This window comes from Canis lupus, chromosome 22 (assembly GCF_011100685.1).
Source record: "Canis lupus familiaris isolate Mischka breed German Shepherd chromosome 22, alternate assembly UU_Cfam_GSD_1.0, whole genome shotgun sequence".
Classification (NCBI taxonomy): Eukaryota; Metazoa; Chordata; class Mammalia; order Carnivora; family Canidae; genus Canis; species Canis lupus.
The window spans coordinates 31,340,051-31,352,078 of NC_049243.1; the positions used below are offsets into that span (position 1 = coordinate 31,340,051).

A 12,028-nucleotide genomic window follows, 5' to 3' on the forward strand; every position below is an offset into this window, starting at 1 on the left:
CACAGAATTCTTTCCCTGGGCCTTGTTGCTGCTTAAATATATATATAGTCAGAGTGATTTAGTCTTGCACTGACATAGGCTCACTCTTCATGCCAGTTACTGTGATATTCGAAGATCTAGATGTCAGGTCTAAGATTTACCTTTCTCTCATTTATCCTACCACACACCCTCTGCAAGCATACATATAAATAATACTTGCTGGATGTATTAAATGCCGGCTGCCTGGGGTTAGGAATTTTAACTAGAATTTGGGAATAGGAGACTCAAATGGTTGTTAAAAATAGGCCTTAAAGATAGGCCTCCTAAAGGAGATAATGAGGAAAATGGTCAAGAAATCAAACAGTCCATTGGCAGTACTTGAGCATTATTACTCTAGAAATATGCACAAGAAGTAAGGACATGGTGGGGAGTGGTAGATACCTCAGCTTGGAGGAATTTCGCTAGATTGATACAATTCTTTTTGGTCTCCTACCCTAGCTCTCTTTACAATTTCTCATTATACTTTCTTATGGTTATTTTATAAGTAAACATACTTGCTTAATTTTCTGTCTTTTCCCTAGACTACTCCAAGGAGGCTAAAATTGCTGGACAGGCCACAGGAACTGTGTATAAGTAATGTAAAAAGAGAGGGAAAAAGAAGAGATGAGTTTGATTTTGTCCTTGGACACCTTTTGGATTACTGTTCAAGTACATCATTTGTTTTCTGATTTAGCTTGAAAGAAAGTGACCACAAACTTGAGTGTCCTGATATGTGTCTATTACTGCTTTAGGACACATACCAATAAAAATAAAATTATCTTGGACAGTGGGGCATGTGTGAAAAGCATGAGATATTTTATAATAGTTTGTGGTCCTCCGAAGTTTAAGATGTATCAAAGTTTCAAGACATTCTTTTTCAATATTTATTTGAGGAGAAACAAGATTTAATGTTAAATATATTTTAGGTTTTCTTCTTAGGATTGATAATGGAAGAAAGATTGAGAAACCTTGGTCTATCTAGACTAGAAAACTCAGAGTCAGGAACTGTACCTGTAGTACACTGAGGTATCCCCAAAATTTTCTACGGTGCCTGGCATTGAGTATGTACACAGTAAATTCTGGTGCCCTCGTTCATTTGTTCATTCCACAAAGTGGGGAAAACGTGGCCAAGTGGAGAGACCAGCATGTGACAGATGCAAGAGTGTGTGATGCATTGGGAACCTGGTTCATCCACTGTGGTAGGCAAATAAGCTGAGGGGTGGGAGCAGCAGGAGATAAGGCTGAGAAAGGACAGGAGCCTGTACCTTGAAGGGTCTCACGTAGGCCATGCCCAGGGGCTTGGGGCTTTCAGATGAAGATGGGAGAGTAATTGGAAGTATTTAAGAGGGTGACTGGGGTGTGCTTGTGCTCCAGGAAGAGTGGAGCAGGTTGTGTGAAGGATGGGTTAGAGGGATAAGAGGGTGCTTGGAGACCCATTAAGGGGCTTTTGTGAAAATGTGGGTGATAAAACAATGAGGCCTGAACCAGATGCAGTGGAGGATTCATTAACTGTGAGGCAGAACTGACAGGACTTGGGGGCGAGGGTATAGAAGAAGGAAGGTGAATCGGAGGAGATGGCCTCCATTTCCAGATTAGGTGACTTGCTGATCAGGGTGGAGCCAGCAGGTCCCAGTTAAGAGTGTAGACAGCCCTGTGTGGAGGGGAGGAGGAAACGAATCCGGTTTTGTATTTGAATGGGGGTTTTGGCTTAGTGTGCAAATAGATCCTTTGTTTTCTGAACTTGAGTGAGTGACCTGTTACACGCACATTAGTTTGGGGGCATTAGTTTGGGGGCGGTGTGTGTCTCAGGGCTGCAGTCTTGCGTTGAATTACCAGCTCCGCGGCCCCGGAGATCTGTGGGCGGCCCTCTGCTGCCCCTTAGTGGCAGAGTATGTACTCAGCAAGGAGGAGGACACGGAAGCCATCTCTGAGAGCTTTAGTGGCATGCTCCTAGTTAAAACTTTCCAGAAGTTAATAGGAGTCATACTGATGTGATGAGTGGGTATCTCAAAACATATCAAGTTAGAATTTTAATAATTCCATTTTCATATGCTAGCAAAAGATAAAGTGTTGGTCTTGATTCTTGGAGGGTTTTTTGTTAATATGTAACAATTTATAGTGCTTTTTTTTTAAAAAAAAAAAACTAAATGGTTGACTATAAAATTATTCTCTAACCTCACTTTGATACAGTTTTACCCACTTGTTGTATGGAAGCAGATAGCTAGGGATGCCCGGGTGGCTCAGCCGTTGAACGTCTGCCTTGGCCCCAGGGCGTGATCTTGGAGACCCGGGATCGAGTCCCATGTCGGGCTCCATGCATGGAGCCTGCCTCTCTCTCTGCCTCTCTCTCTGTGTCTCTCATGAATAAATAAATAAAATATTTTAAAAAAAAGAAATAGCTAATTGATGAGCTAATCCCTGGGTCTTTTTATAGAACACTTTTTTTTTTTTTTAAATAAACAGCTTATTTGGTAGAACCTTTCTGGAAATACCGAGTATATTCTTTATACAGAAGGTGAATTCTATGGTAGCTTGTTAGAGTTCATAACACACATGATAATTTTTTTGTTATTCGGCATATTATCATTTATGTTTACTTTTGAAAGCTAGTATTTTAATTGGCATAAACCTTATGATCTTTAAAATTATTTTCTTTTCTAGACAAGCTCCGAAGAAGTATGCCTAATCTAGCTCGGATGCCAAGTACAACTGCTGTCAGCAGCAGTGCAAGTTCTCCAGTCACCGTGAGAAATAGTCAGAGTTTTGACTCGAGCTTGCATGGCGCTGGAAATGGGATTTCAAGAATACAGTCTTGCAGTAAGTATGACAATTTGTAATTTTTTTTTAGTAAGTTTTAGTTGTAACACAATTAGAAAAATATCTTACTCCATGTCAAGAATATGGCAAGGAAACTTGTTACTTTTTTTTTAACTTCACTAGTACAATTTGGTATTTTCATCAGTGTATATATTAATGAATTAAGTAGCAGTAAATTATATTCAATCTTCTCTACCCAAGAATAGCAGAAGTACTACATGTTTGATTTGCTCGCTTGCCATATAAACAAAAATAACCTGTTTCCTTGCAGATCTGTCTTTTTCTAGCTGTATCTGCTTGATGCCTTTACTCTGAAGAAGGGATACTTGTTCAGTCTTGCTGTTACTTTGGCCTTATTTTTCGCCAGTCCATAGGTTTGTTCCTCCCAACATGAAGTTCTATTTTAGTGTGTAAAGTAGTACTTACCTGCTCTCCTTCAGCTTACCACATAGTCTGCCATTCATTCTCTGTACGTTTTACTCTGCAGTGAGCAATGTGATGTGTGTGAAATCTCACATTCATGTGTTTTTATTCTGTGTGGGGACATGGTGGTTCCAGGTTCCCCCTCCCATTCCGACTCATGCAGTTTATGTGAGTAGTTGGGGTCAAGTCTGAGAACGGCCCCTGGGGGGCAGACTGAGGGTCACAGTCCCAGTTAACAATGTGGCCAGAATGTGGGAGACTGATGTGTCTTTGGAGTATGCTGGTGGCCAGGAGTCATCAGCCAGATGTCTAAGTAAATCTACACCCAGAGTGGTTTGAAGCCCTTCTCCCTTGGAGCCAATTTTGGGGCCCAAGTGATATTTCCCCTCCATGTGACAGTTTTTCATTTTGAAAGGACATTTACTCTGCTCAAGGAACTGTGCTTATCCAGTTTATGTCTGTTGTCTTGGTTCTGCCAACAACCCTGTGAGGCAGCTGTCTGTCCTTGTTCCCATTTTGCAGATGAGGAAACAAATCATGTTACCATTTACACAAGGCCACGCAGGCGAAGGAATAGAGCTAGAAATGTTCTGGTTACCCCAGAGTTTATGCTTTTAAGTACAAACATATTCTGACTCTCACAAGCTCTTCTTCTCCTTTCTTTATGCAGTTTATTGCTATTAACCTTTATCCTGCAGCCAGACACCACACACTCTTTAAATGTTTGATGACCCTAATGGGCCTCCCCATAAACCCCCAAAACATCCCTAGGATGGATTCGATTTTTGTTGCTTACCTTTGTTTTTCAGTGTGTCGTATTTTACGGTCCTTATATTCATCTTGCATACTAGGTTATCAGCTCCCTCTGGGCTTGGGCCCTAGCTTGGATGATTTTCTGCACCCTGAACCTGGCATGCTGCCCAGTATTTAATGAGTTTGCAGCAAATGTTTGAATGCATGAGTAAACGAATGTCATAGGGCCATATCTTAGGGCTTGATCTGTTAATATTGGAATAAATGACTTGTGTAAAGACACAGAAGACAACCTGTGAAATTTGCTAATGGTGGGAAATGGAGAGCTACTATTTTATGTGAGGCAGTTGGGATAATTGCCCAGATTTTGATGAAATTTAAAGTAAGTACACAGTGCTATAGTTGAGTGCAAAAGTTGATAGTATTAGTGTAGAATGGGAGAATACAATTTTGATGGTAACAAATGCGGTAATGATTTGGAATTTGTGTTAACTCTGACTCCATGTTTTATGCATCATAGTTAAATTTATTCCTAAATGTCTGATTTTGAAATTTTTTATAGGTAGCATTCTTATAAGTTTTAGTTTCTACTTTGCTGGTATTTAGAGATAGTTGATTTTTGTATTTTGATGTTGTATTCAGTGACTTTGCGAACTTCATTTATCCTGAATACAGAATTTGGAACATAGCATACATAATGAGTGCATATGAACCCTGAAACACATTCAAGAATGTTCACAAAACCCCAAACTGGAAATAACCCAGCCTTTCGTCATCAGGCACACAGATTTGACATTCATATAACTGAATACTACATAGCAGTGGAAACAATGTGGTTGAATCTCAAAAACATGATGTTGAGTGAAAGAAGCCAGAGAACGTACTGTATAATTCCATTTGTATGAAGTTCAGAGTAGGAATAACCAATCTGTGGTGATAAAGTGAGAATCACTGTTACTATTATGGGAACATTGCATGGGAAGGGGGATGAGAGCCTTCTGGGGTGCAGGTAATATTCCATATCTTGGTGTGACTAGTGGTCTACATAAGCATGTGCACTTTGAAAATTGAGTGCTAGACTTAAAATTTGTGTACTTTATATTTTTAAAGAGAAGTTGAGCCAAATTCACATTGAATTTTTAAGTTTAGACTTTTTTTCTGGCAGTTTTAGATTTACCAAGCAATTGAGAAGTAACAGAGTATCCATATATTTCCACCTATCCCTTCGTTTCCTTGTTTCCCCTATTAACCCCTTGCATTGGCTCATCAGGTGTAACAAATATACCATACTAATGCATTGAAAGATTCATGGTTAATAGCTACCTTTTTAAGGAATTGTAGAATTGGTTGGAAAGGAACTTAGAGACTCCTGAGAAGTTGTACTGTGTCACAAAAACCCGGTAGGATCAAAACTACAGCAGAATCTTGCATAGACCTATTTGCATTGAGCTTTGACTACATGTGCATCAGCATTCCTGTGTACAGATTTCACGTAATATACACTAAAAACTAATCATTAAGGAATAATTCAAGAGACAGTAAATAAAACTATGGACATCTTTTTTCTTTCTTCCTATCTTATGGTTAAGTTCAAAATCAGCTAAACTGTTTTAGAAAATGTTGGGTGTGTAAGTATATTGACACAGTTTTTAAGAGTTCTTACCCAAGGAGCTCTCTTCATTTTACAGATTTTGCTTTCGTTATCAAGGTAATAGTAGCACTGGTTGAGTGGTTACTAAGTGTCAGGCACCACTCAAAGGCTTTGTGTGGATTAACTCATTTACTCTTCCCACCAATCCTAGGAGATCAAATGCCATGATGAAAATATTTAACCTGTAATGAGCTGTTTGTAACCTATTGATGTCAGCTCTGTCTTGCTGTCATCCCTGTATTAATCGTCTTTTTTTTTTTCCATGCAACCATCAAGAAAATCCTAATGTCTTCCAAACAAGCAGGAAAAAACTGTCCTATGAGAACTCAGATGGTTCCATTTGTTAAAGGAAAGGAAGTTGTTGTTAGATGTAGCTTCTAGATCTAGTTAGGTGCTCAGAAACATTGCTGATTGACAGGACAGGAGATTCTTACCAAGAAATAGAATTTTCTAGTACTAAATGCTGCCTGGGACCCACATTTCTTTTCTCCGTATATTACCATTCTGCCTTTATTGGTCTTGAATAAAGGTGCATTTCCTAAAAGTTGGGTAGCATTATAGGTGCCTCTCCAATACCTGTCCTTTCCTTTCTAGTTCCATCCCCAGGACAGCTTCAACACAGAATCCACAGCGTGGGACATTTCCCTGTGTCTGTGCGACAGCCTCTTAAAGCCACGGCCTATGTGAGTCCCACTGTTCAAGGTGGCAGCAGCATGCCCGTATCCAATGGCCTCCAATTGTACGCCAGCACGGGGATCCCCACCCCAAACAAGGCTGCGGCATCTGGGGTGATGGGCCGCAGCGCTCTTCCAAGACCTTCACTGGCAATAAATGGGAGTAACCTTCCTCGAAGCAAAATTGCACAGCCTGTTCGGAGGTAGGAACCTTTGTTTGCTCTGTAACCTCTTTTGCAGTTTGAAATTGGAAACTGCTTGGGAAACCATCCTCACTTTTCCGGTCTCTGGCATGCTGCCCTTTAGGGCCTGACTTCTGACCTCCTTCCTCTGGAAAGTGCTAGGGTGGGGGCGTCCCTTCCTCCCTCCTCACTTCTCTCCCAATACACTGTTTGCTTTAGTCTACCAGGTAAACTCCATTGCCAGAGCATTAGTGTACTTTCCTTTCCCCATGTTAGGCACAAGGCCTGTTCTCCCTCCTTCAGGACTTTGCCCAGGTGACCCCTCTTCCACCAGCACAACTCCAGTGGTGGTTGTAACTCCTTTCTTACTCTCCTCCTCCCCCATAGCATTTATCACCATCTGAGGGACTATAGACTGTCTTCATTTATCAGTTAATGGTCTGACTGTTCTCTCTAGGATGTAAGCTCATGGGGACGGGGGTGGGAGTTTTCACGAATATAAAACCCCAGTGCTAAGGACTATGCCTGGTACAGGATACAATTGTAAATACTTGTTGGAGCAATAAACTTTGATCAAAATAAGCAAATATATTAGGCACATGCATACTCTGCCCCCAGGTGTACCTGAAAAAGCACCTTAGTGATACTAAGCTGGGCCTTTGTTAGCTTATGTTGGTAAGTTTAGTATGGTCCAACTGGAATATTTTTTTCTTTTTTTTTTGCTCTTTCAAATTCCAGATTTAGTTGTTAGGCACAGATTAGACAAGCTCAGAATCATGATGTACCTTTCTAGAACTGGATATCTTGAAGTGTTGTAGGACAACAAGAATTCCATAGAAGTGGGTTGAGGATAGTTTGGAAAGGGAGACAGTGGAGGCAGTAACCACAGATATCTACCCCCGAGAAACTAGGCTCTAAAGGAGAGGAGAGGGATGGACCTAGCAACAGTATGAAAGGGATGTCCAAACAGTTTTTCCTTCCTTATGTGTCTGTGTGATTAGTTTTTGTTTCTGATTAGAAGTAACAGGTGCTCAGATCAAAAACAAATTCAGAAACTATTTAAAAAAAAAAAACACACATAAAAGTAAACAAAAGTGAACCCATAATCCTCTTCCCCAGAGAAAGCATTTTGTTACATGTTTAATAGATTCTGGCCTATTCTCCCCCCGGCTGAAAATGCAGATGTGGGTTATATTCATGCCGGAATAGAATCACATTATTTGATATATGTGGGTAATTATGATGGCTCCCTTTGTTCTTGAGTAGGTCTCCAAATTAATCTCCCATAAAGGTGGTCACTGCCAGGCCCTAGGAGAGGATGTTTCCCCCAAACCTAGGCAAATGCAGGGTATTATTCTTTGTCGATTCTTTGCCAGTGTGATAGGGACATCTTTATTTATAAGACTGACATTCTCTGCATGTGAATTTACTTTTTGTATTCAAGGAAGTAATCATTTGTTTTTAGACAGTTTATCTTTTTCTTTGATTTTAAAATACTTTGTCCAGTAAGGATACGTTGCAACTCACGCACACACACAACACGCACAGTGGTGTGCCAAGAATGGGATTTCCAGCCAGTGAGCATGGGTGAGGGTCACCGCGTGAAGCCCTGGCACGCTCTGGGAAAGTGCTAGTAGGTTGTCCCCACTGGCACGGGCGTGGAGGAAAGCAGCACAGAACAAGTGGCCTGCGACTCCTGGGAGTGTCGTAACAGTCTGTGTTTCTGTCTCTGTAGTTTCCTTCAGCCTCCAAAGCCTCTGTCTTCGCTCAGCACCCTGAGGGATGGAAGCTGGAGAGACGGTTGCTACTGATGCGGTTGCACGCGCCCTTGGAGCCCAGGAAAGGAGTGGAAATGAGGGTCGAGTTACCTAGCTGGCTAGGTAACCGTGAACGTCGGGATATTCTTTCCCTTCTGCATTTTAACATATTTACTGCATTGTTTTTCAACGGACCGAGCGCCAGAGACTAATGATTGCACTTAATTATTTGCCTGAGAGAATACCGCCCCAATCTCACATCCATGGCTGCGGTATCGTGACACTTAGATCTAGGAGGTTTTTTGTAGAACTGCTATGTCCCTGAACACTTTTTGAGAGAATTGAGATGTATCAATAATGCTTTCTTTGCCATGATTTTTTTTTTTTACAGTAACTTGTTCCATATACTTACGTGTTCTAGACATCCTTTCCTTATGTGTTCTGTTTTTTAATACATGGCATATTTACAACTAGGTTCTATAATTTATGCTTTGAAATTTACTTTTTTATAGTTTACAGGAATTTTATTTTTTGTGCCTATTTCTTTTTACACCTACGTGAACCACTATGGAGCAACTTAAATTTTGTGCCATAAAAATATTTTTGTGGTAAGGTACTATTTTTTTAGCTCTAGGGATAGATCAGTGAAAATCCACCATACACTTTGAAAGACCTAATTTTATGTTGAACGAGCACAATATAAGCTGAAGCATTGCAAGGAGACAGCCAGACAGCAGTTAGATCGTCATGTCTTTTTCATTGTTAATTTATTGTCCTACATGGGTTTCAGATTTATAAAGGCATCACAGGCTCATTGCACTTAATACCTGCAATGTTTGCTCCTGTACCATGATTGATTTTCAATACTTTATTACAGAGGATGAGAAACTGTAATGTTTTATTAACAATGCTTCTGGAAATGGATGCATTTTAAAGCAAATAAATCTTTTTGATAGACCTTTTACAAAACCCATTTGCACTAATGAATGCTTTCTTATGGTATATGACTTAATATTTGTTACTGTGTACACTGCTCTTTTGGAATGTTCAGAAATAAAGACTATTTCAGCAATATCAGGTCACGCATGAATGTGCAGCATGAGCAGTACAAATACCACTTCTGTGTTTCACTATCATTGTGAAAGCAGTTGCTGTTGCTATGTTCTTGTGTAGAACATTTATAGCTAATGTTGTAGGCAAGGTGTTCACATTTCACCATTTCTCTAGACTTCTCTTGATAGGGAATGGAAGGTTTTGGTTTTGCAGTGAGGTTTAGGTCCCATTTAGAAAGGCCATCGAAACTCAGTCTCTTGCCCAGAAATTTACCTACAGATGAACACTGTCCATGGAGATTAACATTTCATGGGGGTTGAATTTGAAGTGTTGTCTCCATATCAGCAAAATATTATTCTGTTACATCTGATAAATGTTGGAAAACTTTTCACCTGAAGGTACTATGGAAAGGTTAGGCAAAGGTTTTAATGTTAAATATTAAAATAGAAACTTACACATCATTCCAAAGTAATATTTGAGCACTTCATGAGGTACACTATCCTGGAGAGAGATTTCCTGTGCATTTGTCTATTCCAAACCACCCACTGTTCTCACCATTTACAAAATAAAAACACTGAGCCAAAGTGGCAAGTTAAAGCTAATAGTGAAGCTGACTTATAAATCCAAGGTTAGGTAATCTCAAAAATCTGTTTTCCCCACTTCTCTGCTCTCTTCCAGTGAGCACATGTATTCAGTACGCCTTTAAAAAATGAGCTACTGTTCTGAGGAAATTATTCATTTTCAATTTAAATATTTCCATTCAAAAGTCTGTTCAGCCCTTGGGATGATAAAGAGCTCTGCGCTGTGGATACTCACATCCTAGTTGGAGGGAGAGACGGTAAATGAACAAGTGATTAACAGACAATTAATGGATTCACTCGAATCACAGACTAGGTCCATGCTACTCTGGGACGGAACAAAAGGTGCTCAAAGTAGGGGGGGGGGGTGTTCAAAACAAGAGCAAATCGAGACAGGGAGAGATCACACAATTAAATGTCACCTGGCTAGGTCTCCTTAAGGACTTGACCCTTGTAGACTTGGGAGATGGAAAGTTAGTTCTAAAATTACTTCATACTCTTTTTCCCCTGAAGTTCTACAGAACACAAAGTGGTATCCCTGATTATTTTCACAATCCTCCCTAGGGTGGTCTATAACAATTATTCTAGATGCACAGGAGAAAACACATTGCATACACTGGATGGGATCTATTAGAAATGCAGATTGTCAAGCCCCACCCCCTAGACCTATGGGACTTGCCCTCGGGTGATTCACAGAACCTCCTCTGAGAAAGACAGCTGGAAAGGAAGGAACCACACCCCCACAAAAGTTTAGGATGGAGCAGGCCTGGTGTGCTGGAGGAAGAGCAGAGAGGTCAGTGCGGCTGCAAGCAGACCAGCCAAGAAAAACTGGTAGAGGTGAGAGTGAGATCATGTAGGGTGCTATGGGCCACGGTGAGTTTTGTTTTTACTCTGCAAGGGGGGCTGGGCACCATTTTGAGCAGCAGAGTTCATGATTTGACTTAGGTTTAAATATATCACCCTGGCATTTGGTAACACTAGAAGATGGCAGTAATCCAGGCAAAAGAGGAATTGGACCAGAAGGGTCACAATGGGGGTTAGTAATAATGCTCAGCTTTGGGGTGTATTCTAAAAGAGGAGCGTCAGGATTTCTTAATGGCTTGCATATACTCTGTTCAAAAACGAAAACAGGTACTTCAGGCTGGCAGGCAGAAGGATGGAGTTCCCCACGATTGGGACTAAGATCATCACAGTGAGTCTAGATCGGTAAGAGGACGAAGGACCAGGAGCTGGGCATGTGTGCCTTCTAGCTTCTATTCAGGTAACTGAGCCTGATGCAGGAGGAGGACCTGAGAGCTTCATTTTCACAAATGGAAATTTGCATTAGCAAATATATAGTGAATATATATTTCACAATGTAACCAGTTCCCACAAGATTTAACGGCCTCACACAGTATCTCACAGTTTCCATGGGTCTGAAATCTGGCCACAGCCTAGCGCAGTCCTCTGGCATATGAGGCTGCGGTGGTGTGGAGACGGGCCTGGGCCAGAATCCTCTCCACGCTTACTCACAGGGCTGTTAGCAGGATTCATTTCCTTGTGTACCACTGAGCAGAGGCCGTCCTCTGTTTCTCCCACACAGACCTCCCCTTGGGCAGCTGATGGCACAGTGGCTTGCTGCTTCAGAGTGAACAAGTGAAAAGTACAAGAAAGTGAACCGGAAGTACAGAAGTTAGTCTTCTATAACTTAATCTTGGAAGCAATATTCCATTACTCTTCCATATTCTGTGTTTTGGAAGCCAGTCACCTCGTCCAGCCCTCATTCAGGATGAGAGGATGACACCAGAACATTAAAACCTGGAGACAAGGATCTTACAAACTGCCTGTGAAACACTGCCTCCAAAACATTGCCATCAACTGTACTAGATAATGCCAGTCTCTTTTCCAAAGTGACTGTAACACCGTATCTGTACACAGTATGAAAATTCCAGTTACGATACACCCTCTGTATTATTTATAGTGTCTTTGCCTTTTTAACCTATGGGTGGGTGTGCAGTAGTGTGTCACGGTTTCAATTTGCATTTCCATTGTTGCTAGTGGAGATCAAATACCTTTTCAGCAGATATACTGAACATTGGTATATCTTCCATGGATTCCTTTTCAGGTCTTTGGCCCATTTTTC

At 40.9% G+C, this 12,028-nt stretch overlaps 1 protein-coding gene across 1 annotated transcript in view; it reads left to right on the forward strand.

Moving 5' to 3' along the window:
* The window catches only part of SLAIN1 (SLAIN motif family member 1), a 59,346-nt gene extending 49,997 nt beyond the window's left edge, over positions 1-9,349 (forward strand). Inside the window, exons 5-7 of the mRNA XM_038569833.1 lie at positions 2,680-2,835; positions 6,257-6,539; positions 8,254-9,349. Coding sequence (XP_038425761.1) covers positions 2,680-2,835; positions 6,257-6,539; positions 8,254-8,329 — 515 coding nt within the window. The 3' untranslated portion in view covers positions 8,330-9,349. The remainder of the gene's footprint in view (positions 1-2,679; positions 2,836-6,256; positions 6,540-8,253) is intronic.
* The last annotated feature ends 2,679 nt before the right edge of the window (positions 9,350-12,028 follow it).